The following is a 25592-nucleotide window of genomic DNA, read 5'->3' as shown; positions in this document are numbered from 1 at the left end:
CCACCCCAGTCCACTTGGGACCTTCCTTGCTTCAGGGGGGTGACAGCAATTGCCCCCCCCCACCCTTCCCACTTCCCCCTGGGGCTCCAGCACTGGGTCTCTGCCACCATCCAGTGCTCCCAGTTCCACCAGTAAAGAAGGGGTGGGACTGGAGGGGGCTCTCAGCCCCTTATATACCCCCCCCCCCCAATTATCCTCTAGCCTGGCCTGGGGACACAGGCCCTCTCCACCTCTGGGGTGGGGGCTATTACAGTAGGGCCTACATAAACACAAGAGGGAGACAGACAACCTCTACCCCTGTTCTCCCCCCCCCCCCCCAAATAACCCCCAGTGCCCCCTCCCTAAGTCCTGTCCCCCCCCTTACCCAGCACAGAGACAGCACAGAGCTTTCTGTAGAGATCGATAGATATTTATATAAATATTTGGGGCTGTACAAGTGGGGGGTGTGCAGGGGGGTGGGGGGACAGGTCACAGGCCGGGGGGGGCCGTGGGTCGGGGGGGCCCCTCGCCGCTGCCTGAGTGGTCCAGCTCCGCGCTGTCGCAGTCTGAGTCTTCGGAGACCTGGGGGGGGATGTAAAGGTGGTGGGGGGGGTGTTAAACATCCTCAGAGCCTCCCCCTGCCCCACAGCTGGTTCTGGGGGGTTTGGGGACCCCCCCTTCTGCAGGGCAGAGCCCTGAGGACACCCCCCCCCCCGTGGTAACCAGTTCTGGGGGATGCCCTTTCCATGGCCCCTGATGTTTGGGGGTTCCCCTGCCCAAGGTATCTGCCCCTGGGGGTCTTGAGGACCCTCTCCCCAAGCTGCTACATCCTGGGGGGCTTGCAAGACCCCCCCCCGCATGGTGCCCAGTGCTGGGGGGACCCTCTCCATGTGGTACTTGGTCCTGGGGGGGGCTTTGGGACCCCTTTTCTATCATATCTGAGACCCCCTCCCCATGGTACTTGAACTTGGGGTCTCCTCCTGGGGGGGGGCTCACAGGACCCCTCCCCATGGTACCTGGGGAGGTCTCAGGGGACCCCTGCCCCTTGCTTACTCTCGCTGGGGGCTGGGGCACCCCTTCCCCATGTTGTTGCCCACCCTGGGGGGCTTTGGGGCCCCCATAACACCTGATCCTGGGGGGACCCCCTTTCACATGGTATCTGGTCGTGGGGGGGTGCTCAGGGGGGACCCCTCCCCATGGTGCTTGTTCCTGGGGACCCCCTCCCGGTGATGCGTTATCCTGAGACCCCCTGCCCATGGTACCAAGTCCTGGGGGGCCCTGGTGGACCCCTCCCCTATAGCACCTGGTCTTGGGGATCCCTGCAGCCCCCCTCCTCAAGATGCTTGGTACTGGGCCCCCCCCCTCTCCACGGTAACCATCCCCAGGGGACTTGGGACCCCTTTTCCTCTGCTACCCCATCACGGGGAGCCCTGGGGACCCCCTGGACATGATATCCAGCCCTGGGGGGCTTTGGGACCCCCCCATGACAGTCTCTGTGGACCCTGAGAGCTCTTCCTTATGGGATCCATCCTGGGGGGGGGGGGGGGTTCAGGGGACACCCCCTCCCCTTGTTACCTGTCCTGGGGAGCCCATGACCATGGTGCTTGGTTCTGGGGGACCCTGGCACCCCTTCTCCATAGTGTCCATCCCCGAAGGGGTTCTGGGACCCCCTCCCCATGGCACCTGATCCTTGGCCCCCCCCCAGGGCCGATGGGCAGCCCCTCTTAAAGGTGCTAGGTCGTGGGAGGACTTACGGGACCCCCTCTACATGGTACGCAGTGCTGGGGGTCCTGGGGGAACCCCTCCCCCTGATAGCCTGACCCAGGGGACCCCCCCCTCCATGTTTCCTATTTGGGGGGGGCCTAACACACTCCCCCTCCCTACAGTATCTGTACCTGACACCCTCCCACTCCGTCCCCAAGGGGACACCCCCTGCCCATGGCACTTGTTTCAGGTGGTCCCAGGTTCCCCCAGCCACCCCCCCCCACCATGGTGTCCATCCTTGGGGGGCTCCAGGACCCTCCTGGGAGACCCCATGCTCCCCTACCCCCCCCATGGTACTTGGTCTTGGGGGTCTCTGGGAGCCCCCCCCTTCCCCTTGTTACCTTGTCATAGGGAGCTCACAAGACCCCCTCCCCATAGTAGCTCGTCCTGGGGGGCACTGGGGAGGTCCCCTTCCCCAAGGTCCTGGGGAGCCCCTGAGACCACCTGCCCATGATATCCACCCTTGGGGGGGGGCCTGGGACATCACCCCCTCCCCCTGCTACTTGATCCTAGGGGGGTCTGGGGACCCTGCTCCTGGCATACTCAGTGGGGGACACCCCCCCTGCTTCCCCTTGCCAACCCCAGTGTGAGGGGCTCAGAGGACCCCCCCCCAGCCCTGGAGGACCTTAGGAACTCCCACCCAATGGCACCCATCCCCGGGGACCCTGAGGAACACCCTTCCCCTTGATAACCCCATCCTGGGGGCTCAGGGGACATCTCCTTCATAATACCTAGCCCTGGGGAAGCCTAGAGACCCCCCTACTCCACAGTACCCACCCCAGGGGGCCCTGTGGACCCCCTTCCCTTTGCTAACCTCATCCTGGGGGGGGGCTCAGGGGATCCCTGCCCCACACTACCCAGCCCTAGGGGACCCTAAGGACCCCTGCAGCCCCTAGTACCAAGCCATGGACCATCCTAGAGACACCCTTCCCCTTGCTAATCCTGTCCTGGGGGGCTCAGGGGACACCCTACCTCATAACACCAAGCCCTGGGGCACCCTAGGGACCCCTACACCATAATACCCAGCTCTGGGGGACCCTAGGGACCCCCATCCAACGGCACCTATCCCTGGGGGGGGACCCTGAGGGACCTCCATGCCCTTGCTAACCCTGTCCTCAAGGACCTTACGGACCCCCACCCCATGCTGGGAGCACCCCACCCCATGGTGTCACCCATCCCCGGGGGGGCTGTGGGTGCTCCCCAGCACCCACCCTGGGGTGGGGGCATCACCTTGGGGCTGAGCCCCCCTTGACGGCGGCCGGGACCCTCGGGGGGAGCGGCATCCAGGGGGATCTCGGAGCCCTGGGAGAGCAGGTCCTCGGAACGGTCATCGGGACGCTCGTCCGTGTTGGTGCTGCCCACGTCGGGGGTGGCACTGTGCGAGGGCTCGCTCGTGTGCCCCTCGTCCCCGTCCCCATCCCCGTCCCCATCCGAGAAGTTCTCCGAGCTGAAGGTCGACAGCGACTGGCGCTTGCTCATGCCCGGGGGCCACCTAGGGAGGGGGAGAGCGTGTTTGGGGGGGTGAGGACAAGGCATTTGGGCACCCACAGCTCCCCCTGCACCCATCCCAGGTGTCCAGGCACCCACAGACCCCCCCGCACCCATCCTGGGCATCTGCTGATTCCCTGCATCCATCCTGGGCTGCTGAGCACCCATTGATTACCCCCCCCCGCACCCATCTTGGGCATCCACTGACACCCCTGCACCCATCCTGGGCTGCTGAGCACCCATTGATTACCCCCCCCCCCGCACCCATCCAGGGCTTCCAAGCATCCATAGCCCCCCCATCGATCCATCCTGGGTGTCCATGCACCCACTGGCCCCCTGCACCCATCCAGGGCACCCATAGACCCCCCCCCTCCTGCACCCATCCTGGGTGTCTGAGCACCCACAGACCCCCCCCCCTCCTGCACCCATCCTGGGTGTCTGAGCACCCACAGACACCCGGATGGACCCAGGCAGCCGACGGGGGGGGGGGGGTGTCAGCACCCACCTCTGCCGCAGCGGCAGCTCCACCTCGCTGTCCACTTCGCCCTCCTCCTCCTCCGATGAGACCCCCCGCTTCTGGGGGCGGGGGGGGTGCATTAGGGTCATCCCACTGCTCCTCAGGAGGGACCCAGCAGTCCTGACCCCCCCCCCCCACCCCAGGAGGAACTCAGGGATCCTGAACCCCCCCCAAGATGGACCCAAGGGTCCTGACCCCCCCCTCCTCAGGAGGCACCCCTGTGTCTGACCTCCCCCCAAACCCTTTCCCAGAAAGGATCCATCCCACTCCCCACTGCTGGGATGCACTTGGGGGTCCTGTCCCCCCCCCACCCCCCCCAAAAAATGGACCCAGGCATCCGGGGCTCTCACCTGCCCACGGGTGACGGCCGCCCGGTACAGCAGTGCCGCGGGGGTGAGGTGCTGCCCGGCCCCCGCTTTCCCCCCCCCGGCCAGCCCCGCTCTCTCGTTCGGGCTCACCGGGAGCGGGGGGCCGTGGCGGGGGGGACCCTTGGGTGCCCGTTGCCCCCCCAGGTCCAGCATCAGGTACCGTGGCCCGGGGGGACACCCGCAGCCTCCAGGGTGCCCCCGAGGAGGTCGGGGCCCGTGGCGGCTGGGGGGGGTCCAGGGAGCCCCCGGGGGGGTCCGGCCTCAGGACCCGGCTCCCCACAACCCCCCCGGGGTCCCGCTTTGCGATGGCGGCCCTTGGCCCGGCGGCTGCGCCCGGGTGAGGGGGGGCCCTTGGGACACCCCGGCAGGGCCACCTGCGCCATGGCTGCATCCAGCTTGGGCAGCAGCACCTCTGGCTTCAGGATGTCGGGTCTGGGGGGGGGCACGACACGGGGAAGGGCTGCGGATGGGGACCCAAGCGTCTGGGAGCCCCCAGAACAGCCCCCACCCAGCCAGGAGGGACCCCCATGTCTAGACCCCCCCTCTAAGGGACAGCAGTATCTGCAGCCCCAGAACCCCCAAAAGATGCCAGACACCTGCACCCCCAGACTGCCCCCCCCAAGGGTCACCAGGCATCTGGAAACGCAGAGCCCCCCCCAGCCCAAAGGACCCCAGTCACCCAAGCCCCCAGACCTGCCCCCCCCAAAGGACCCAGGTGTGTGGGCTCCCAGCCCCCAAAGGACCCACACATCCAGGACCCCAGACCTGCCCCCCCACCCCCTGACGGACCCACACGTCCATGCCTCCTACCCAAAAGACCCAGGTGTCCAACCTCCCCCTCCCCAAAAGACCCCAGACCCCCCCACCCCAAAGACGCCAGGCACCCAAGCCCCCAGACCAAAGGACCCAGGTATCTGGGCTCCCAGCCCCCCAAGGACCCACATGTCCCCAGCCCCCCCCAACCCCGAGGGACCCACATGTACATGCCCCTCCAACCCAAAGCACCCACGCATCCAGACCCCCCCCCCCCCCCCCCCCCCCAAGGGACCCAGGGTCCATCCCCCCACCCTCCCTTGAGGGACCCAGGCGTCCGGGCGCACCGCTTGCCGTGGGGCGAGAGCTTCTGGGGGACGTTGCGTTTCTTGATGAGGGTCTCGACGGCGTTGCCGTGCAGGAGCCCCCGCGGCGCCCGCGGCTTGAAGAGCCCAGGGTAGCGCTTCTCCAGTGCCTGCTCCCGCCTGCCACGGGCCACGCGTGGGCACCCCCGCACCCCAGGGACGCGGCGTGGGGTGGCCACGGCCTTGGGGTGGTGGCCAGGGGGTGGGTAAGGGCTGGCCATGGGCTCAGGGGAGCCATGGGACGGGTATAGGGGTGGTCGTGGCCATGGGGTGGCCATGGGGTAGATACAGGGTTGGCCATGGCCATAGGGTTGGCCATGGGGTAGATATAGGGTTGGCCATGGCCATAGGGTTGGCCATGGGGTAGATACAGGGTTGGCCATGGCCATAGGGTTGGCCATGGGGTAGATATAGGGTTGGCCATGGCCATAGGGTTGGCCATGGAGTAGATATAGGGTTGGCCATGGGGTAGATACAGGGTTGGCCATGGAGTAGATACAGGGTTGGCCATGGCCATAGGGTTGGCCATGGGGTAGATATAGGGTTGGCCATGGCCATAGGGTTGGCCATGGAGTAGATATAGGGTTGGCCATGGGGTAGATACAGGGTTGGCCATAGGGTGGCTTTGGGGTGGATATAAGGTTGCCTGTGGCCATGGGGTGGTTATAGGGTTGGCCGTGGCCATGGGCTGGCTATGGGATCGTTGGCCATGGCCAACGGGTGCTACAGGATTGACCATGGCCATTGGCTGGCTATAAGCTTGGCTGTGGCCATGGAGTGCCTATAGGTTTGGCTGTGGCTGTGGGGTGTCCACTCACCTGAGGAGCTCCTTCTCCTTGAGCTCCAGCTGCAGCATGAGGGCGCTGAGCTCCATGTAGAGGTTGTTGGCGCGCTCCAGCTTGCGCTCGTAGTGCTCCCGGATGTCCAGCGCGTGCCTGGCACCCAGGGCACGTGTGGCATCGGCACACGCACCCCACCGCGCACAGGGACAGGTCCCCAACAGCCCTCCCTGTACCCCAGCACCCCCTGATAACCCCTGCCCTTGGTCCCCCATATGTCCCTGATGCCCCAGTGCCCCCAGTATCCCCAGTTGGTCCTCAGAACCCCATGTCCCGCAAACAGGCCCCACCGGAGCTCCTCGCGCCGGCGGTTGATGAGCTCCTCCTCCAGCCGGTGCAGACACGTCCCCTCTGACTTGATCTTCTCAAAGTGCAGCTTCACCTCCTCCCGCCACTCCGCCTGCGGCACACGGGCACCGGCTACCAAGGGCACTGGGCACCAGCTACCACAGGCACTGGGCACCAGCTACCGTGGGCACGGGACACCAGTTACTGCAGGCACTGGGCACTCCAGGCACCGGGCACACTGGGCACCGGCTACCATGGGCACTGGGCACCACAGGTACCAGCTACTGTGGGCACTGGGCACCCCAGGCACTGGCTAACACAGGTACCAGGCACCCCGGGCACTGGCTACCATGGGCACTGGGCAACACTGGCACTGGCTACCATGGGCACCTGGCTACTATGGGTGCCAGCCACCATGGGCATGAGATACCCCAGACACCAGGTACTCGGGCACTGGGATTACCTGGGTGCAGCTACTTTAGGCACTGGGATATACTGGGCCTGGATACCCTGGATGCCATCTACTGCTTGGCACCAGTTCCCCCAGCACCAGCCCTCACAGTCATTTGAAGCAGGTCCCTGGGTGCTGGGGTATCCTGGGGCTCTTGGGGTGCTGGGGCCCCCAGGGTGCTGGGTACCAGGGATTTGAAGTAGGCATCCTGCAGGGTTTGGGGGTCCCAGGGTGCTGGCGGGTTCCTGGATGCCGGAATCCCGGGGCACTGGGGGTCCTGGGTGCCAGCGGTCCTGAGGTGCTGGGGGTCCGAGGTCCTGGGGTGCTGGGTACCTGGGATTTGAAGTAGGTCTCCTGGGGGGTGGAGAGGACGTCAGCAGAGGCGATGTCGAGGTGCAGCAGGATCTGGCGGAAGGACGGCCGGTTCCGGGGCTTGCTGTTCCTGGAGGGAGCGGCACGGCACTGGGTGCAGGCAGGGGGGGGGCCAGTTGGGTGCTGGGGGGTTGCTGGGGGGGTGCCGAGCCTTTTTGGGACCACGGGCAGAGAAGGGTGCACAGGACACATGGGGTGTCCAAGACACATGGGGTGCAGCCTGGCATGGGGTGCACCCCCCAGGGTGGGGGCACCCCCAGGGTGGGGGTCCCCCTATCACCAGGGGCCCCCCCCCTGCACTGCCCACATTGGGGTGCCAATGGCAGGTCCCCCATGGCATGACCCCTCCGTGGCATGGGTGCCCATAGTGTGTCTCCAGGTGGGGTGTCCCCATGGTGGGGTGTCCCCAACAGGATTTCCCCAGGTGGGGTGTCCCCAGGTGGGGTGTCCCCAGGTGGGGTGTCCTCACGGTGGGGTGTCCTCACGGTGGGGTGTCCCCGTGGGTGCACTCACCAGCACTGGCGCAGCAGCACCTTGAAGCCGTCAGGACAGCCGGAGGGGACGGGCAGGTGGAGGCTGTTGCTGCCCACCCCCCAGATGATGGCCGACGAGTCCACGTCCTTGTAGGGGATCTCACCCGTCAGCAGCTCCCACAGCACCACCCCGAAGGACCTGGGGGGCAATGATGTCACCCACGGCCCCTGTCACCCACGGCTGGGCACCCCCGGTGTCCTCCTGCTGTGCCCTGGTCCCCCCCCGCCCTGGGTCCCCTCCCTGCTTCTGCCCATGCTGGTGTCCCCGGTGGTCCCTGCTGCTTCTGTGGTCCCCGATCTCCCTGTCCCTGCAATGTCCCTCCCGGTATCCCAAATGTCCCCATCTCTGGTCCCCTGCAGTGTCCCTGAGGCTTCATGTGTCTCTGATGTCCCCTGTTCCTATTGTCCCCAGCGCTTCCCGTGCCCCCTAATGTCCCCATTGCCTCTCAAAGCCCCCTGTGTTGCTGTCTCCCCAATGCCACCACCGCTCCCTGGTGTCCCGAAGGTTCCCATGTCCCCGATGTTCCCGAGGTCCCTGTGTCCTCACCAGATGTCAACCTTCTCGGAGACAGGCTCGTTGCGGATGACCTCGGGTGCCATCCAGGCCACGGTGCCGGCAAAGGACATCTTGGTGCTCTTGTCAATGAGCTCCTTGGAGGTGCCAAAGTCCGAGATCTTCACCACGTCGTCGTAGGTGATGAGCATGCTGGGGGGCACCCGCTCAGCGCCACGCCAGCACCACGCCAATGACACGCCAATGACATGGGCACGGCACCGCCACAGGCATGCAACTGCTACAAGCATCATCGGGTCATGGGTATGCCACCACCATGGGCACAACACCGTCATGGGCATGCAACTGCTGTGAGCGTGGTCCTGTTGCGGGCACGCCACCACCACGGACACAGCACCGCCACGAGCATGGCACCATCATGGTCGTGCAATTGCTACGGGCATGGAACCACCATGGGTATGGTGCTGCCGTGGACATAGAACTGTCACGGACATGCAACCACCAAGGTCATTGCACTGCCGTAAGCAGAGCACTGTCATGGGCACGTCACTGTCATGGGCACGTCACTGCCATGGGCATGTCACTGCCATGGGCATGTCACTGCCATGGACGCGCAGCCACCACAGACATGGCGCTGCTATGGGCATGCAACTGCCATGGGCATGCAACCACCACCGTCACTGCCCTGCCAAGGGCATGGCACCACCGTGGACATGTCACCACCGTGGACATGTCACCACCAAGGACATGTCACCGCCATGGACATGGTACCACCGTGGACATGTCACCACCAAGGACATGGCACCGCCATGGACATGGCACCGCCGTGGACACTGTTCTGCCATGGGCACGGCACCACCATGGACATGGCACCAACAAGGACACGGCACTGCCGTGGACATGCAACTGTCACCAGCATGCAGCCACCGAGGACAAGGCACCACCAAGGGCATGGCACTGCCACGATCATGCAACCGCCACATGCATGTCCCCACCACGGGCACGGCACCATCGCGGGCACGCCATCACCTGGGGCGCCCACCCCAGCACCCATGGGTGCTCCCTGAGCCCCCATCCCCGCTCACTTGGGCGACTTGAGGTCGCGGTGGATGATCTTGTGGAGGTGCAGGTAGTTCATGCCGCCGGCGATGCCCATGGACCAGTCGACGAGGAGGGAGGGGGTGACCTTGCGCCCGGCGCGCAGCACCTCGTACAGCTGGCCCTGGGCGCAGAACTCCATGATGATGCAGTAGCAGGGTGCCTGGGTGCACACACCCCTGCGGGCACAGCGGCACCCTCAGCACCCGCTGCCGGGGCACCCGGCAGCACCCAGCTGCACCGGAGCACCCAACTTCTCCAGGACACCCATCTGCACTCAGGTACCTGCCAGCACCCATCCGTGCTGGGGCACCCGTCTGCACCCAAGCCTCCCCCATTAGCGCTAGGAGCACCCATCTGAATTGGGGCACCCATCTGCTCTCAAGCCCCCCCCCCCGTTAGCAGCAGGAGCACCCATCTGCACCCAGACACCCAGTAGCACTGGGATACTGGGGCACCTATCTGAATCGGGGCTCCCATCAGCGCCAGAGCACTGGGGCACCCATCTGCACCCACATCGCCCTGCCCTGAGAGTGCCCCGCCTGTGACAGACCTGTCCCACGTGTGGCCGTCCCCTGTGCCACATGTGGGACATGCCAGTGTGCCCCGTGCCCATGGCGTGTCAGTGCCCCGTGTCCGTGCCGTGTCCTGCCCACCCAGGTCCATGCCATGCTGGTGTTCCCTGTGCACAAGGCGTGTTGGTGTCCCATGCCCGTGTTGCATCCATGACCCCTATGCCTGTGCCCATGGCATGTCCGTGCCGTGTTCATGCCCATGCCGTGTTCATGCTCATGTCCGTGGCCTGTGCCCATGGTGTTCCCCATGCCCATGGCTTGCCCATCGCATGTCCACACCTCATGCTGTATTCATGCCTATGACCATGACGTGTCCATGCCCTGTGCCCATGGTGTCCTCCCTGTCCGTGGCTTGCCCATGGCGTGTCCACGGCCCACGGCGTGTCCACGGCCATGCCACGTCCATGCCTCCATCCCTCGTGCCCATGCCATGTCCATGTCTCTGCCCCATGCCCCATGCCCATGGCACATCCATGCCCCATACCATGTCCATGCCCATGCTGTGTCCATGCCCTGTGCCCACGGTGTTCTCCATGCCCATGATGCTCTCCATGCCCCACGCCCGTGGTTTGCCCATGCCATGTCCGTGTTCCATGCCCATAGCATGTCCATGCCCTGTGCCCATGGCTTGTCCATGCCACCTCCACACTCCATGACCATGCCGCGTGCCATGTCCATGCCCTGTGCCCACGGTGTCCCCATGCCCATAGCACGTCCATGCCCCACGCCGTGCCCGTGCCCCACGCCGGTGCCAGCAGCACCCACGCTCACTTGAAGGTGATGATGTTGGGGTGCTTGAGCTTGCGCAGGTGCTTGATGTCGGTCTCCTTGAGGTCCCTCACCTTCTTCACGGCCACCTCCTCGCCGTGGAAGCGGCCCAGGAAGACGGCACCCTGCGCCCCGCTGCCCACCCACTGCAGGTCCAGGATCTCCTCGAAGGGCACTTCCCAGGGGTCTGCGGGCACCCATGCCCTTGGCACCCGTGCACCGGCACCCCTGGTGCACCCACACCCATGGCACCCGTGTGCTGGCGTGCCCAGGGTGCAGCCCCCCCCCTTGGCACCCTCACCCCAGCCCTACCGTTCCCACCCTGCCCCGTTGCACCCCACCCCCTGCCCCACTGCACCCTGCTTTGCCCCATCCCTGTCCCACTGCACCCTCCGGGAACTGGTGGCACCCTCCTCTGCACCCCTTCCCCTGCCCTATTGCCACCCCTGATGTCTCCTGCACCCCAGTACCCCAATCCCTGCCCCATAGCACCCTTCTTTACCCATAGCACCCTCCTTTGCCCCCACTTCACCCCCCCGACCCCTTGCACCCTCCCTTGCCGTCTTGCACCCTCCTGGCCCCATAGCACCCTTCTTTGCCCCCTCCCAGCCCCGTAGCACCCTCCCGGCCCCCTCGCCCCCTCCCAGCCCCACAGCACCCATGCTGCCCCCCCCTTGCCCCGTGTCCCCTCACCTTCCTGGGGGTGCTTGTGCTCGGCGGCGTAGGCTTTGCCGATCATGGTCCAGACGGGCTTGAGGCAGCCGAAAAGCCCCTCCAGGAACCCCCCGCCCGCCTGGCACCGAAGGTGGGCGGCCTCGGCGGCCAGGGGTCCCGCTCCCTCGGAACCCAGGTCAGGGTGCCGGGGGGGCCCGCGACGGGGCCAGGCCTCCGGGGGGGCTGCGGGAGCGGCGGGGGCGGCGGGCAACACGTCGCGCAGCACGCACTGCGTGGGGGTCAGCTCCTGCTCCGGGGTCCCGTCCGAGGCCAGCGCCAGCGAGGGCGAGGGCGTCCGCGTCTCGTGCAGGCAGGCCATGGCGGGGACCCCCGTGCCCCCCGCCGCCCCCCGGCCTGCGGGAGGGGTGTCAGCGGGACCGGGGGGGTGCACCCCGCCTTGCACCCACGGGCAGCCCCTTGCATGCATGGGCACCCCTTTACACGCGTGGGCACCCGCTTGCATGCATGTCTGCATCCCCACGTGTGTGTACACCCCCTTGCATGCACGGGCACCCCTTTACACGTGTGTGCACCCGCTTGCACCCATGTGTGCAGCCCCACGTGTGTGTGTGTATGCACACCCCCTTGCACCTGTGGGCACCCCTTTACATGCATGTGCACCCCCTTGCACCCATGGGCAGGACCTTGCATGCATGGGCACCCCTTTACACGCGTGTACACCCACTTGCACCCATAGGCAGCCCCTTGCATGCATGGGCACCCCTTTACATGCATGTGCACCCCCTTGCACTCGTGCATGCAGCCCCGTGTGTGTGGGTGCACCCATGGGCAGCCCCTTGCATGCATAGGCACCCCTTTACACGCGTGTACACCCACTTGCACCCATAGGCAGCCCCTTGCATGCATGGGCACCCCTTTACATGCATGTGCACCCCCTTGCACCCATGGGCAGGACCTTGCATGCATGGGCACCCCTTTACACATGTGTGCACCCACATCTGCAGCCCCACGTGTGCGTGTGCACACCCCCTTGCACCCATGGGCACCCCCTTGCATGCATGGGTACTCCTTTACATGCATATGCACCCACTCGCATGCATGTCTGCAGCCCCGTGTGTGTGTGCACCCCCTTGCATGCATGGGCACCCACGTGTGCAGCCCCACGTGTGTGCGCGCGCACCCCCTTGCACCCGTGGGCACCCCCTTGCATGTGTGGGCACCCCTTTACACACGTGGGCACCCACTTGCACCCATGGGCACCCCCTTGCATGCGTGGGCACCCCTTTACACACATGGGCACACCCTTGCACCCATGTCTGCAGCCCCATGTGCATGTGAACCCCCTTGCACCCACGTGCACCCCCTCACATGCATGGGCACCCCTTTACACGCATGTGCACCCACTTGCATGCATGTCTGCAGCCCCACGTGCCTGTGCACTGCCCGTGCACCCATGTGTGCAGTTCCACATGTGCAACCCCTTGCGCCCACATGCACCCCCTCGCACCCATGTCTGCAGCCCCACGTGTGTGCACCCCCTTGCACTCATGTCACCCCCCTTACCTGCATGTGCATGCCCTTGCACTCACGCGTGCAGCCCCGCATGTGTGTGCACCCCCAGCACGTCTATGCACTCCCTTGCACCCAGATGCACCCTTACGCACCCATGCACCCCCCTTGCACCCCCATGTGCAGCCCTGCACCTCTGGGCACCCCTTGCAGGCACCTGCAGCCCCTTGCACACGTGTGTGCACCCCTACACGTGTTTGCACGCCCTCTCCTGTGTGTGCACCCCCAGTTTGTGTGTGTGCACACATGTACCCTTCCTCCCACCCGTGTGTGCACTCCTATGCGTGTGCACCCACTAGGCCGGGGGGGGGGGCTGTGATGCACAGAGGGCACACGAGCGTGCGAGAGGATGGACGAGTGTGCAAGAGGGCGTACGGGCACGTAAGGGTGTGCACAAGCGTGCGCGAGAGCGTGCAAGAGGGCGTGCAAGGCCGCACGTGGCGTGCAAACGTGCCAGGGGAAACTGAGGCAGGGCTGGTGGGGGACCCACGGGTCCGGGGGGGCCCCAGGGGCTGAGGGGTCCCTGGGGGGGGGGGGGGGGGGGATCAGGCCTGATCCAGCTCCCCTGAAAATTTGGGGGGGGGGGAGTTGCCATGGCAACAGTGGAGCCGGTGGATGAGGTCATCACTAAAATTAGGTGGGGGGGGGTGAGTCACCGCGGGGGGCGTGGGCGGGGCTTAGCGTCACCCCGAAGGACCCAGGCGTCCGGGCCCGGGGGGGGGACACACACACGACCCGCCCCTCCAGGTGTCGTGTCCCCCCCGTGGTGACATCACGTCACGCGGTGACGTCATCCCGGTAAGGGATGGAGCCTTCCCCCCCCCCCCCCCCCCCCGGCGGGTCTGAACGGGGAAACTGAGGCAGCAGCGGGGGAACCAGCCACCCGGGGGGGAGGCGGGAAGGGTGTGTGTCTGTCACGACATGCGACAGCGCCGGCCGCGTGTCGCGACAGAGCGGAGCTGGGAGGAGGGGAGCGGGGCGGGGGGAGAGAGCGCCCCCGCGCCGCCCCCGCCGACATGGCATGTCGGGATATGGCGGCCTGTCGCGACACGGGGAGGGGCGGGGAGAGTGGGACGGGCTGCGAGGGGCACACGGCGGTGCGTGGGGGGGGAGCACACACGTGTGCAAGCGGGTGCACAGGCCTGTGAGGGCTGCACACGCGTGGAGGGGCTGCACACGCCTGTGCAGAGGCACGCGAGGGTGCACACACGTGTGCAAGTGTTTGCACACGCGGGTGCAAAGGGGATGCACAAGCGTGCCGGGGGGGGCACATCCGTGTCTGGGGGGGGGGGGGGGGGACACGGACACACGCACGGGTGCCGGCATGCGTGGACGCACCTGCAGGCCTTGCACGCGCGTGTGCAAGGGGGGCACGCGCGCGTGCATGGGGGTGCAAGCACGTCTGCAAAGGGGCGGGGGGGGCGTCACACGTGTGCACGGAGCTACCCCCGCGTGTGCAAGAGCAGCTCACACATGCGGGGTGGGGGGTGGGGTGGTGCGGGGGGGGGCACACGCGTGTGCAAAAGGCCGCTCGTGTCCCATCCCCCCCCCCCAACCCAGGCCCCACCGAACCCCGGGGAGGACCCGGGCGGCCGGGGAGGGGGGGGGGAGGGGAACATGTGCCCCCCCCTCCCCGCCATCCCGGCCGCATCCCTGGTCCTACCCCCCCCCCTTCCCCGGTGCCGCCCCCCCCACCCCCCCCCGGGCCTCCCCGCCGCGGCCCCGGTGCCGGTACCTGGGGGGGGTCCGGGCCCCGCGCCCGGTGGGGGCGATGCCGGTGGTGCCGGTGGTGGCGGGGGTGATGCCGGTGATGCCGGGGGTGGTGCCGGGGCCGGGGCTGGGCCCGGCGGGGCCGGGGCGCGGGCGGGCGGGGCCGGTACCGGGGCCGGTGCCGCGGTCAGGGCGAGCGGCGCGGAACGGCCCCGCCCGGCGCTCGGCGCGGCCCCGCCCCGCCCGCCCCGCCCCGGCCCCGATACCGGCACCGGCAGCCCATACCGGCACCGGCACCCTGTACCGGCACTGGGGCCCTATAGCGGCACCGGCACCCTATACCGGCACCGGCACCCTATACCGGCACCGGCACCCCCATACCAGCATCGGCACCCCCATACCGGCACTGGGACCCCATATTGGCACCGGGGACCCCCATACTGGCACCGGCACCGGCACCCTATACCGGCACCAGGACCCTATACCAGCACTGGGACCCTATACCGGCACCGGGACACCCATACTGGCACCGGCACCCCTATACCGGCACTGGGACCCTATATCAGCACCGGGACCCCTATACTGGCACCGGGACCCCCATACTGGCACTGGCACCCCTATAGCGGCACCGGGACCCCATATTGGCACCGGGACCCCCATACTGGCACCGGCACCCCTATACTGGCACTGGCACCAGCTCCCCATACCGGCACCAGGACCCTATACGGCACTGGGACCCCCATATGGGCACTAGGACCCCTATAACAGCACTGGGACCCTATAGAGGCACCAGGACCCCCATACCGGCACCTGGACCCCCATACCGGCACCAGGACACCCATACTGGCACCAGCACCCCTACACTGGCACCGGCACTGGGACCACTATACCAGCATCAGGACCCTATACCAGCACCGGGACCCCCATATTGGCACCGCACCCCTATACCAGCACTGACACCCCATACCGGCACCAGCACCCCATACTGGCACCGGGACCAGGACCCCTATACCGGCACTGGGACCCCATATTGGCACCGGGACCCCCATACTGGTACCAGCACCCCATACCGGCACCAGGACCCTATACCAGCACTGGGACCCTATATCGGCACCAGGACCCCCATACTAGCACTGGCACCCCTATACCGGCACTGGCACCCCATACTGGCACCAGGACCCTATATAGGCACCGGGACCCCAATACTAGCACCGGCACCCCTATACTGGCACCAGGACCCTATACCGGCACTGGGACCCCCATACGGGCACTAGGACCCCTATAACAGCACTGGGACCCTATAGAGGCACCAGGACCCCCATACCGGCACCTGGACCCCATACCAGCACCTGGACACCCATACTGGCACCAGCACCCCTATACTGGCACCGGCACTGGGACCACTATACCAGCATCAGGACCCTATACCAGCACCGGGACCCCCATATTGGCATCGGCACCAGGACCCCCATACTGACACCAGCACCCCTATACTGGCACTAGCACCAGGACCCCCATACTGGCACTGGCACCCCATACCAGCACTGGGACCCCTATACTGGCACCTGGACCCCCATACCGGCACCCTATACTGACACCAGCACCCCCATATGGGCACTGGTGCCGGGACCCCCCTATACAGGCACCAGGACCCCTATAGCAGCACAGGCACCCCTATACCAGCACCGGAACCCCCATATGGGCACCAGCACCCCTATACCAGCACTGACACCCCATACCGGCACCAGCACCCCATACTGGCACCGGGACCAGGACCCCTATACCGGCACTGGGACCCCATATTGGCACCGGGACCCCTATACTGGCACCCGTATACCGGCACTGGCACCCCATACTGGCACCAGAATCCCCCTACTGGCACCAGCACCGGGACCCCTATACTGGTACCAGGACCCCATACCAGCACCCCTATACCAGCCCCAGGAGCCCCCCAGGGCAAGGACCGGGGTCCCCGGGACCCCCCCAGTAGCCCCCACTGGCACCAGCACCACATAGGGGCCCCAGTGCCATCCCAGTGCTCCCAGTCTAGGTGTGCTTCTGTCCCCAGTGCCCCCAGTCTGGGTGTGATTCTGTCCCCAGTGCTTCCAGTTTGCTTCCAGTGCTTCCAGTTCAGACATCTCTGTCCCCAGTGCTCCCAGTCTGACCCCAGTGCTCCCAGTCCGACCCCAGTGCTCAGAGTCTGGGTGTCCCCACTGCTCCCAGTCTATTCCCAGTGCTCCCAGTCCGGGTGTGCTTCTGTCCCCAGTGCCCCCAGTCTGGGTGTGATTCTGTCCCCAGTGCTTCCAGTTCAGACATCTCTGTCCCCAATGCTCCCAGTCTGACCCCAGTGCTCCCAGTCCGACCCCAGTGCTCAGAGTCTGGGTGTCCCCCTGTCCCCACTGCTCCCAGGCTATTCCCAGTGCTCCCAGTCCAGGCATCTCTGTCCCCACTGCTCCCAGTCTGACTCCAGTGCTCCCAGTCTGACTCCAGTGCTCCCAGTCCAGGTGTCCCCTGTCCCCACTGCTCCCAGTCTATTCCCAGTGCTCCCGGTCTGCTCTCAGCACAGGCGTCCATTTGTCCCCACAGCTCCTTGTCTGTCCCTGTCACACCCTGACGGTCCCAGCTGGTCCCAGTCTGACCATTGTCACCTCTGGCCTGTCCCCATCACTGCCCGTCCGTCTGTCTGTCCCCCTCCCTGTCTGTCCCCGTCCGTCTGTCCCATCACACCACGTCTGTCCCCACCGTCCCCTGCTCATCGGTCCCCATCCGTCCCCGTCCCACCCTGCTGCCGTCCCCACCAAACCCTGTCTGTCCCTGTCCGTCTGTCCCCATCGCACCCTGCCTGTCCCCACTGTCCCTGTCCATCCCTCTCACGCCCTGTCCATCTGTCCCCGTCCCACCCTGTCCATCCCCGTCCATCTGTCCCCACCACGCCGCCTCTGTCCCCATCCGTGCACCCCCATCCATCCCTGTCCGCCTGTCCCTGTCCCACCCCGCCTGTCCCCATTGTCCCCATCCATGGGTCCCTGTCCCTCCCTGTCCGTCTGTCCCTGTCCCCATTGTCCCCATCCATGGATCCCTGTCCTTCCCTGTCCGTCTGTCCCTGTCCCCATTGTCCCCATCCATGGGTCCCTGTCCTTCCCTGTCCGTCTGTCCCTGTCCCCATTGTCCCCATCCATGGACCCCTGTCCCTCCCTGTCCGTCTGTCCCTGTCCCCCCTGTCCCCATCCATGGACCCCTGTCCCTCTGTGTCCGTCTGTCCCTGTCCCCCCTGTCCCCATCCATGGACCCCTGTCCCTCTGTGTCCGTCTGTCCCTGTCCCACCCCGCCTGTCCCCATTGTCCCCATCCATGGACCCCCATCCCTCCCTGTCCATCTGTCCCTGTCCCCATTGTCCCCATCCATGGATCCCTGTCCTTCCCTGTCCGTCTGTCCCTGTCCCCCCTGTCCCCATCCATGGATCCCTGTCCTTCCCTGTCCGTCTGTCCCTGTCCCCATTGTCCCCATCCATGGGTCCCTGTCCCTCCCTGTCCGTCTGTCCCTGTCCCCATTGTCCCCATCCATGGATCCCTGTCCTTCCCTGTCCGTCTGTCCCTGTCCCCCCTGTCCCCATCCATGGATCCCTGTCCCTCCCTGTCCGTCTGTCCCTGTCCCCCCGTCCCCATCCATGGATCCCTGTCCTTCCCTGTCCGTCTGTCCCTGTCCCCATTGTCCCCATCCATGGGTCCCTGTCCCTCCCTGTCCGTCTGTCCCTGTCCCCATTGTCCCCATCCATGGGTCCCTGTCCCTCCCTGTCCGTCTGTCCCTGTCCCCATTGTCCCCATCCATGGATCCCTGTCCTTCCCTGTCCGTCTGTCCCTGTCCCCATTGTCCCCATCCATGGGTCCCTGTCCCTCCCTGTCCGTCTGTCCCTGTCCCCATTGTCCCCATCCATGGGTCCCTGTCCCTCCCTGTCCGTCTGTCCCTGTCCCCATTGTCCCCATCCATGGATCCCTGTCCTTCCCTGTCCGTCTGTCCCTGTCCCCATTGTCCCCATCCATGGGTCCCTGTCCCTCCCTGTCCATCTGTCCCTGTCCCCATTGTCCCCATCCATGGGTCCCTGTCCCTCCCTGTCCGTCTGTCCCTGTCCCCATTGTCCCCATCCATGGATCCCTGTCCTTCCCTGTCCGTCTGTCCCTGTCCCCCCTGTCCCCATCCATGGATCCCTGTCCCTCCCTGTCCGTCTGTCCCTGTCCCCATTGTCCCCATCCATGGGTCCCTGTCCCTCCCTGTCCGTCTGTCCCTGTCCCCATTGTCCCCATCCATGGATCCCTGTCCTTCCCTGTCCGTCTGTCCCTGTCCCCATTGTCCCCATCCATGGGTCCCTGTCCCTCCCTGTCCGTCTGTCCCTGTCCCCATTGTCCCCATCCATGGGTCCCTGTCCCTCCCTGTCCGTCTGTCCCTGTCCCCATTGTCCCCATCCATGGATCCCTGTCCTTCCCTGTCCGTCTGTCCCTGTCCCCCCTGTCCCCATCCATGGATCCCTGTCCTTCCCTGTCCGTCTGTCCCTGTCCCCATTGTCCCCATCCATGGGTCCCTGTCCCTCCCTGTCCGTCTGTCCCTGTCCCCCCTGTCCCCATCCATGGATCCCTGTCCTTCCCTGTCCGTCTGTCCCTGTCCCCATTGTCCCCATCCATGGATCCCTGTCCTTCCCTGTCCGTCTGTCCCTGTCCCCATTGTCCCCATCCATGGGTCCCTGTCCCTCCCTGTCCGTCTGTCCCTGTCCCCATCCATGCCCCCCCCCCCCTTATCCCCCCCCCGCCCCCGTCCAGAGCGGGAAACTGAGGCAGGACCGCCCCCCCCCCCCGCCCGGCACCGCCACGTCGCCCCGCCTCCCGCGTCCTCCACCGTCCCAGCATTCCCCGCGCGCGGGGGGTTGTGGGAAGCGTAGTCCGCCGCGGGGGAGGGGGCGGGGGGGAAGCGGCAGCTGCCGGCGGCGGACTACGCTTCCCACAATCCCCCGCGCGGCGCCCCCCTCCTTTCCCATCATCCCCCGCGGGGCGGGGCCTCAGCGGGCGCCCCCTGGCGGCGCGGGCGGCGGGACGGAGCGCGGCGGGGATGAGCGAGGAGGGGGCGGGCGGCGGGGCCAGGCGGAGCGGCGGCTTCCCCAGGTACCGGACACCCACCTACCCCCCCCAAACCCCTCCTTCCCGGGATACCCCCCTCCTTCCCCCCCTTCCCGGGATACCCACCCCCGTCCAAACCGGGATTATCCTTCTCCTGACGGAGAGAGGGAGGTTGAGGCCTACCGGTAGGCCCCTGGGGTTATCCCTCGGTTACCGGGGTCTGTGGGACCGGGCTCTACGCTGCGTGTGTGTGTGTGTGGGGGCTACAGGCCTGTCCCCGTGCTCTGTGGCGGTGTCACCCGTGTCCCCACGGCGTGTGGCCGGTACCAGCCCCCTCTTCCCCTTGTCCCCCACGCTACCCGGGGGCTCCGTCCCCGTCCCCGTGTCCCCCGTGCCACGTGGTGAATGCCAGCCCACCCTGCGTGGAGGCTTCGTCCCTCGTCCTCGTGTCCCTGTGCTGCTTGTTGGTGCCAGCCTTGTCCCTGTCTCCCCGTGCCAAGTGGCGATGCCACCCCTGTCCCCATGTCTCCACACGCCAGTGCCACCTCTGTCCCCATGTCCCCACGCCATGTGGTGATGCCACCCCTTTTCCCACACCCCCACACACCAGTGACACCCCTGTCCCCGCATCCCCGCTCTCCACGTCAATGCCATCCTCCCCCACTTTACCCCCCTCGCCAGTCCCCTCTGACCCCTGCTCAGGCTGGTGACAGCCCTGTCCCCATGTCCCCATCCCGTGTGGTAGTGCCACCCCTGTGCCCCTATCCCAATGCCATGTGGCAATGCCACCCCTATCCCCACACCCCCACGTTACATGGCAGTGCCACCCCTTTCCCTGTGTCCTAATGCTGTGTGGCAATGCCACCCCTGTCCCCATGCCCCCCACGCTACATGGCAGTGCCACCCCTGTCCCCATGCCCCCACACTACACGGTGGTGCCACCCCCATCCCTGTGTCCCCATGCCGTGTGGTGATGCCACCCCTGTCCCTGTGTCCCTGTGCTGCCTGGCGATGCCACCCACGTCCCCACGCCGCGTGGGCCGTGCCAGCCTCTCCCACCACGCCGCTCCCCCCCAATCCGTACCCTCACCGGTCCCCTCTGACCCCTGCTCGGGCTGGTGACAGCCCTGTCCCCAGCCTGGAGCAGATGCTGGCCGCCAACCCCGGGAAGACGCCCATCAGCCTGCTGCAGGAATATGGCACTCGCATAGGCAAGACCCCCGGCTACGACCTCCTGAAGGCCGAGGGACAAGCCCATCAGCCCAACTTCACCTTCCGTGTCACCGTTGGGGACATCAGCTGCACCGGTGGGTCCCTGACACCCTCTGCTTCCAGGCTGTCCCCCTGCCTCACCTCCCTCGCCCCCACGCCGGCAGGGGGTGAGGTGGGGGGACAGCCCGGAGAGGGTGACCTGGGGTGGATCTCGCTTGCCTGGGATGTGGAAGCGGGGGGACAGTGAGGACACGGGGATTGTCCCCAGGATGGTGGGGATGTGCTGGGGGATCCCTAAAAGTGGGTTGTGGTGGGGGATCCCCTGGGATCCCTAAAAAAGTGGGTCCTGGTGGGGGATCACCTGGGATCCCGATGCTTGGGATACTCAGGGATCCCTTGGGATGCCAAAAAGTGGATTGTGGTGGGGGATCGCCTGGGATCCCAATGCCTGGGACACTCAGGGATCTCTTGGGACCCCCAAAAAGTGAATCATGGTGGGGGATTGCCCAGGACCCCAATGTCTGGGGCACTCGGAGATCCCTTGAGTCCCCAAAAAAGTGGGTCCTGGTGGGGGATCCCCTGGGATCTGTAAAAAGCAGGGTCTGGTGGGGGATCACCTGGGACCCCCATGCTTGGGACACTCAGGGATTCCTTGGGACCCCTATAAGCGGGTCCTGGTGGGGGATCGGTTGGGACATCGATACCTGGGGATCCCCTGGGACCCCAAAAAGTGGGTCCTGGTGGGGGATCACCCAGGACCCCAATGCCTGGGACACTCGGGGACCTCCTGGCACCCCGCTGCCGGGGTTATGGTAGAGGGATCCCCCAGGACCCTGACCCCTGGGCTGTGGCAGCCGTAAGCACAGCCCGTGGTCTGCGAGGGGTTTGGGGGGGCCCCAGGCGTCCCCCCCAACCCTCGCTCAGCCGGTGTCTCCCCCAGGGCAGGGGCCCAGCAAGAAGGCGGCGAAGCACAAAGCGGCCGAGGTGGCCCTGAAGCTGCTCAAAGGGGGGGACATGCTGGAGCCCACCGCCCCCGAGGAGCCCAGGTGAGGCGGGGACAGGGTCCCCAGAGTGCTGGGGTATCAGGGTGGGGGTCAGGGTGCAGCGCAGGATGGGGTTGGAGGGAGCTGGGGGGGGCCCGGGGGGTGCTGGGTGCACAGGGGAGGGTGTTGAGTGTGTCCAGGAGGTGCTAGGGGAACTTTGGGGTGCTGGGTGGGGGGTGCGCAGGTGGTCTGGGGGTACCCAGGGGATTGGGAGTACCCCAGGGGTGCTGGGCACCCAGGCCTGGTGCGTTTGTGGGGGGTCTGCAGGGGCTTGAGGGTATCTAGGGGAGTTTGGGGGTACCCAGGGTGATTGGGGATGCTGGGGGACTTGTGCATCCCAGGGGATTTGGGGGGGTTTGGGCAGCTCAGTTGAATTTAGGGGTGCCGGGGCAGGGGTTGAGGCGGTGGGGGATTAGGGGTGTCTTAGAGGAACCAAGAGACTTGGGGATGCCTGGGGGGGGGTTGGGAATACCAGGGGATCTGGGGTCCCAAGGGAATTGGGGGTGCCTGGCAGGATTTGGGGTACCCGAGGGGCTGGGGGTGCCTGGGGCGTTGGCAGGGAGAGAGGTTTGGGGGGGCCAGCTCGGGTGTTAACGTCTCACCTTTTATCCCCAAGCTCTCCTTTCCCCCCAGAGCCCCCGGTTGAGCTCGGCCCCGTGGCCGCCCCCCCAGCACCCGCCGCGCCCCCACCCTCGCCCAGGTAATGGGGTGGGGGGCACCCAGGTGCCGGGCCTGGGCAGGGGGAGCACCGTGCCCCCCCAAAAGCTCAGCTCCCGGCACCCCGTTACACCTCCTTGCCTCCCCAACCTCGGGGTCCTGGCGTGGGGGGGCTCAGAGCTGTCTCCCCGTCGTGCCCCCCTCATGCCGTGCCCGTCTGCCCCACGCAGGGGCACCCCCCTGGAGATGAAGACGCCCGTGTCCCCCCCCCCAGTCGGAGTGTAACCCCGTGGGGGCTCTGCAGGTGGGTGACACCATGGGCTGGGACAAGAGGAGACGTGCCCCCCGCCGCCCCGACTTGGTGGCCGTCCCCGTTTTGGGGGTGACGAGCCTGTTTTGGGGATGGCCATCCCTATCCAGGGGGGGCCGTGCCCCTTTGGGGGTGACCTTACCCATTTTAGGGGTGGCGGTGACGTTTGGGGGCTTCCTCTCCCCAGCTGGGGGGTGCTCTTGCCCCTTTTGGGGACGGTTATCCTTGTTTTGGGGACGGTGGACCTATTCTGGGGACAGTTCTCCTCGTTTGGGGGACAGTTCTCCCCATTTTGGGGATGTTTATCCCCATTTTGGGACCAGTTATCCCTATTTTGGGGACAGTGGATGCATTTTGGGGAGAGTTATCCCCATTTCGGGGATGGTTATCCCTGTTTTGGGGATGGTTATCCCCATTTTGGGGACAGTTATCCCTGTCTTGGGGACAGTGGACCCATTTTAGGGACTATTATCCCCATTTTGGGGACGGTTATTCCCATTTGGGAGGCAGCGGACCCATTTTGGGGCTGGCCCTGCCTGTTTCGGGGATGGCAGCTCCTTTCTGGAGGCAGCTCTCCCCGTTTCAGGGGGGGATCTGTGGCGCTGCCCTCCCCAGACCCCCCCATTTGTGTGTCATCCCCCCCCACCCCCAGGAGCTGGTGGTGCAGAAGGGCTGGCGCCTGCCCGAGTACACGGTGACGCAGGAGTCGGGGCCGGCGCATCGCAAGGAGTTCACCATGACCTGCCGCGTGGAGCGCTTCGTGGAGATCGGTACGGGGCCGGGGCAACCCCCCCCCACCCCCCCCAACCCCGGGTGCATGTCGGGGGACACGACAGGGTGCCAGGCTCACCTCGGTGTCCCTTGTCCCCTCCCCGCAGGCAGCGGCACCTCCAAGAAGCTGGCGAAGCGCAACGCGGCCGCCAAGATGCTGGTGCGGATCCACAACGTCCCCATGGAGCCGCGGGAGGGCAGCGAGGCCGAAGTGGAGGAGGACCAGTTCTCCATGGTACCGGCCGGCGAGGGGTTAACGGGGGACACGGGCACCCCGAGACCACTCCGGGGGGGCTAACAGGGGACACAGGCACCCCAAGATCACCCTGGGAGGTTAACAGGGGACACGGGCACATCTGTACCCCCTATTTCAGGGCTTATGGACGCCCAATGATTAAAGTTGGGGGGGCAGTAGGGCAGGGGGACACTCAAGGGTGACCTGGGGGGGGACCCTCTGGATTTGGTGTCCCTGGGTGGGTGGGCATGGTCCCCATGGAGGGTGCTTGAATGGGGGGGCGGGTCCTGCAGTCCCCAGGCCCCCATGTCTCCCGAAGGGACACTGCGTGGGGGTCCCAACAGCACCCACGTTACTGGCGTGGCCCCACATTGGGGGTCCCTGAGCCTCCTTGTCCCCAAAGGGGTCCCCATGTCTGGGGGTCCTGGCGGTGTCTGAGCCGCTGTGTCCCCAGGGTGTCCCCACGTAGGGTCCCTGTGGTTCCTGAGCCCCTGTACCTCAAGGGTGTCCCTGCACGGGGGTCCTGGTGGTCCCCGAACCCCCACGGGTGTCCCTGTGTTGGAGTCTCTGAAATTCCCAAGCCCCCATGTCCCCACGTGGGGGTCCGGAGGGTCCCTGAGCCCCCGTGTCCCTGCGTGGGACTCTGGGTGGTCCCTGAGCCCCCACATCCCCGTGCAGGGGTCCAGATGGTCCCTGAGTCCCCGTGGGGGGTCAGGATGGTCCCCGAGCGCCCTGTCCCCACAGGCGGGCCCCAGGCTGGAGGGTCTGCGGGGCCGAGCGCCCGGCTGCACCTGGGACTCCCTACGGAATTCGGCGGGTGAGAAGATCGTGCAGCTGCGGAGTCACCCGCTGGCACCCATGGGTGCGGGGGCCTGCGCCCTCCTGCAGGAGCTCTCCGAGGAGCAGAGCTTCGCCATCAGCTACCTCGACATCGGTGAGCATCCCCTCCTCTCCGGGTACCCCACCAGACCCATGGGTGCCCCCGCCCGGGCTCGGGGAGGGGGTGTTGTGGGTGGTTTGGGGGGGTGTGGGGGGGGTAGGGTGATGGTGGCCCGTCCCCATGTCCGTCCGTCCGTCCCTCAGATGCTTTGAGCCTCAGCGGGCTGCACCAGTGCCTGGTGGAGCTGTCGACGCAGCCGGCCACGGTGTGCCACGGCGCGGCCCCCTCCCGCGACGGCGCCCGCTCCCAGGCCGCCCGCAACGCCCTCCAGTACCTCCGCATCATGGCGGGGGGCAAGTGAGCCCCCCCCACTCCACCCACCCACTGACACCCGGACGGACCCACAGACACTCCGGCAGACCCACAGACGGATCCCTGGACTCACCGACCAACACACGGACCTCGGGACGGATGCCTGGACCCACTGGTGGACACCCAGACCCACCCACGGACACCCAGACAGACACCCAGCCCCACTGACACACTCTGTGGGCACCTGGACCTGCTGACAGACAGACGGACAGACACGCGGCCCCCCAGACAGAGCCCGGACAGACCTCAGGGCCCGGGGGCATCCTCCGTCCTGGCCCCCCCGGGAGCAAGGAGGGTCCCGAGGCGCCAACCAGCCCCCGGGAATAAAGCTGGGGGGGTTTGTAAACTCCCCGCGTTGGTGTCTTTTTGGGGGGGCTGGGG

General features: G+C 66.4%; 2 protein-coding genes across 2 annotated transcripts; one reads left to right on the top strand and one right to left on the bottom strand.

Moving 5' to 3' along the window:
• Positions 1 to 404: 404 nt before the first annotated feature.
• MAP3K12 (mitogen-activated protein kinase kinase kinase 12) lies at positions 405 to 14818 on the bottom strand. Its single transcript, XM_052809986.1, is given in 16 exon segments — positions 405 to 561; positions 2974 to 3235; positions 3737 to 3807; positions 4099 to 4173; positions 4175 to 4282; positions 4284 to 4548; positions 5217 to 5354; positions 6053 to 6169; positions 6364 to 6473; positions 7146 to 7254; positions 7698 to 7856; positions 8265 to 8423; positions 9317 to 9508; positions 10676 to 10859; positions 11366 to 11740; positions 14652 to 14818. Coding segments are annotated over 15 exon segments (2382 nt in total). The 5' UTR covers positions 11706 to 11740; positions 14652 to 14818; the 3' UTR covers positions 405 to 468.
• Positions 14819 to 19658: 4840 nt separating this feature from the next.
• On the top strand, positions 19659 to 25557 carry TARBP2 (TARBP2 subunit of RISC loading complex). The gene is given in 10 exon segments (XM_052810011.1): positions 19659 to 19776; positions 20857 to 21038; positions 21884 to 21989; positions 22603 to 22686; positions 22874 to 22904; positions 22906 to 22947; positions 23606 to 23723; positions 23832 to 23959; positions 24704 to 24893; positions 25043 to 25557. Coding segments are annotated over 10 exon segments (1092 nt in total). The 5' UTR covers positions 19659 to 19723; the 3' UTR covers positions 25201 to 25557.
• Positions 25558 to 25592: the final 35 nt, after the last annotated feature.

Source organism: Harpia harpyja, chromosome 15 (assembly GCF_026419915.1).
Source record: "Harpia harpyja isolate bHarHar1 chromosome 15, bHarHar1 primary haplotype, whole genome shotgun sequence".
Classification (NCBI taxonomy): domain Eukaryota; kingdom Metazoa; phylum Chordata; class Aves; order Accipitriformes; family Accipitridae; genus Harpia; species Harpia harpyja.
Note: the sequence above shows the minus strand (reverse complement) of the source record. Positions and strands in the feature narration are given on the sequence as shown.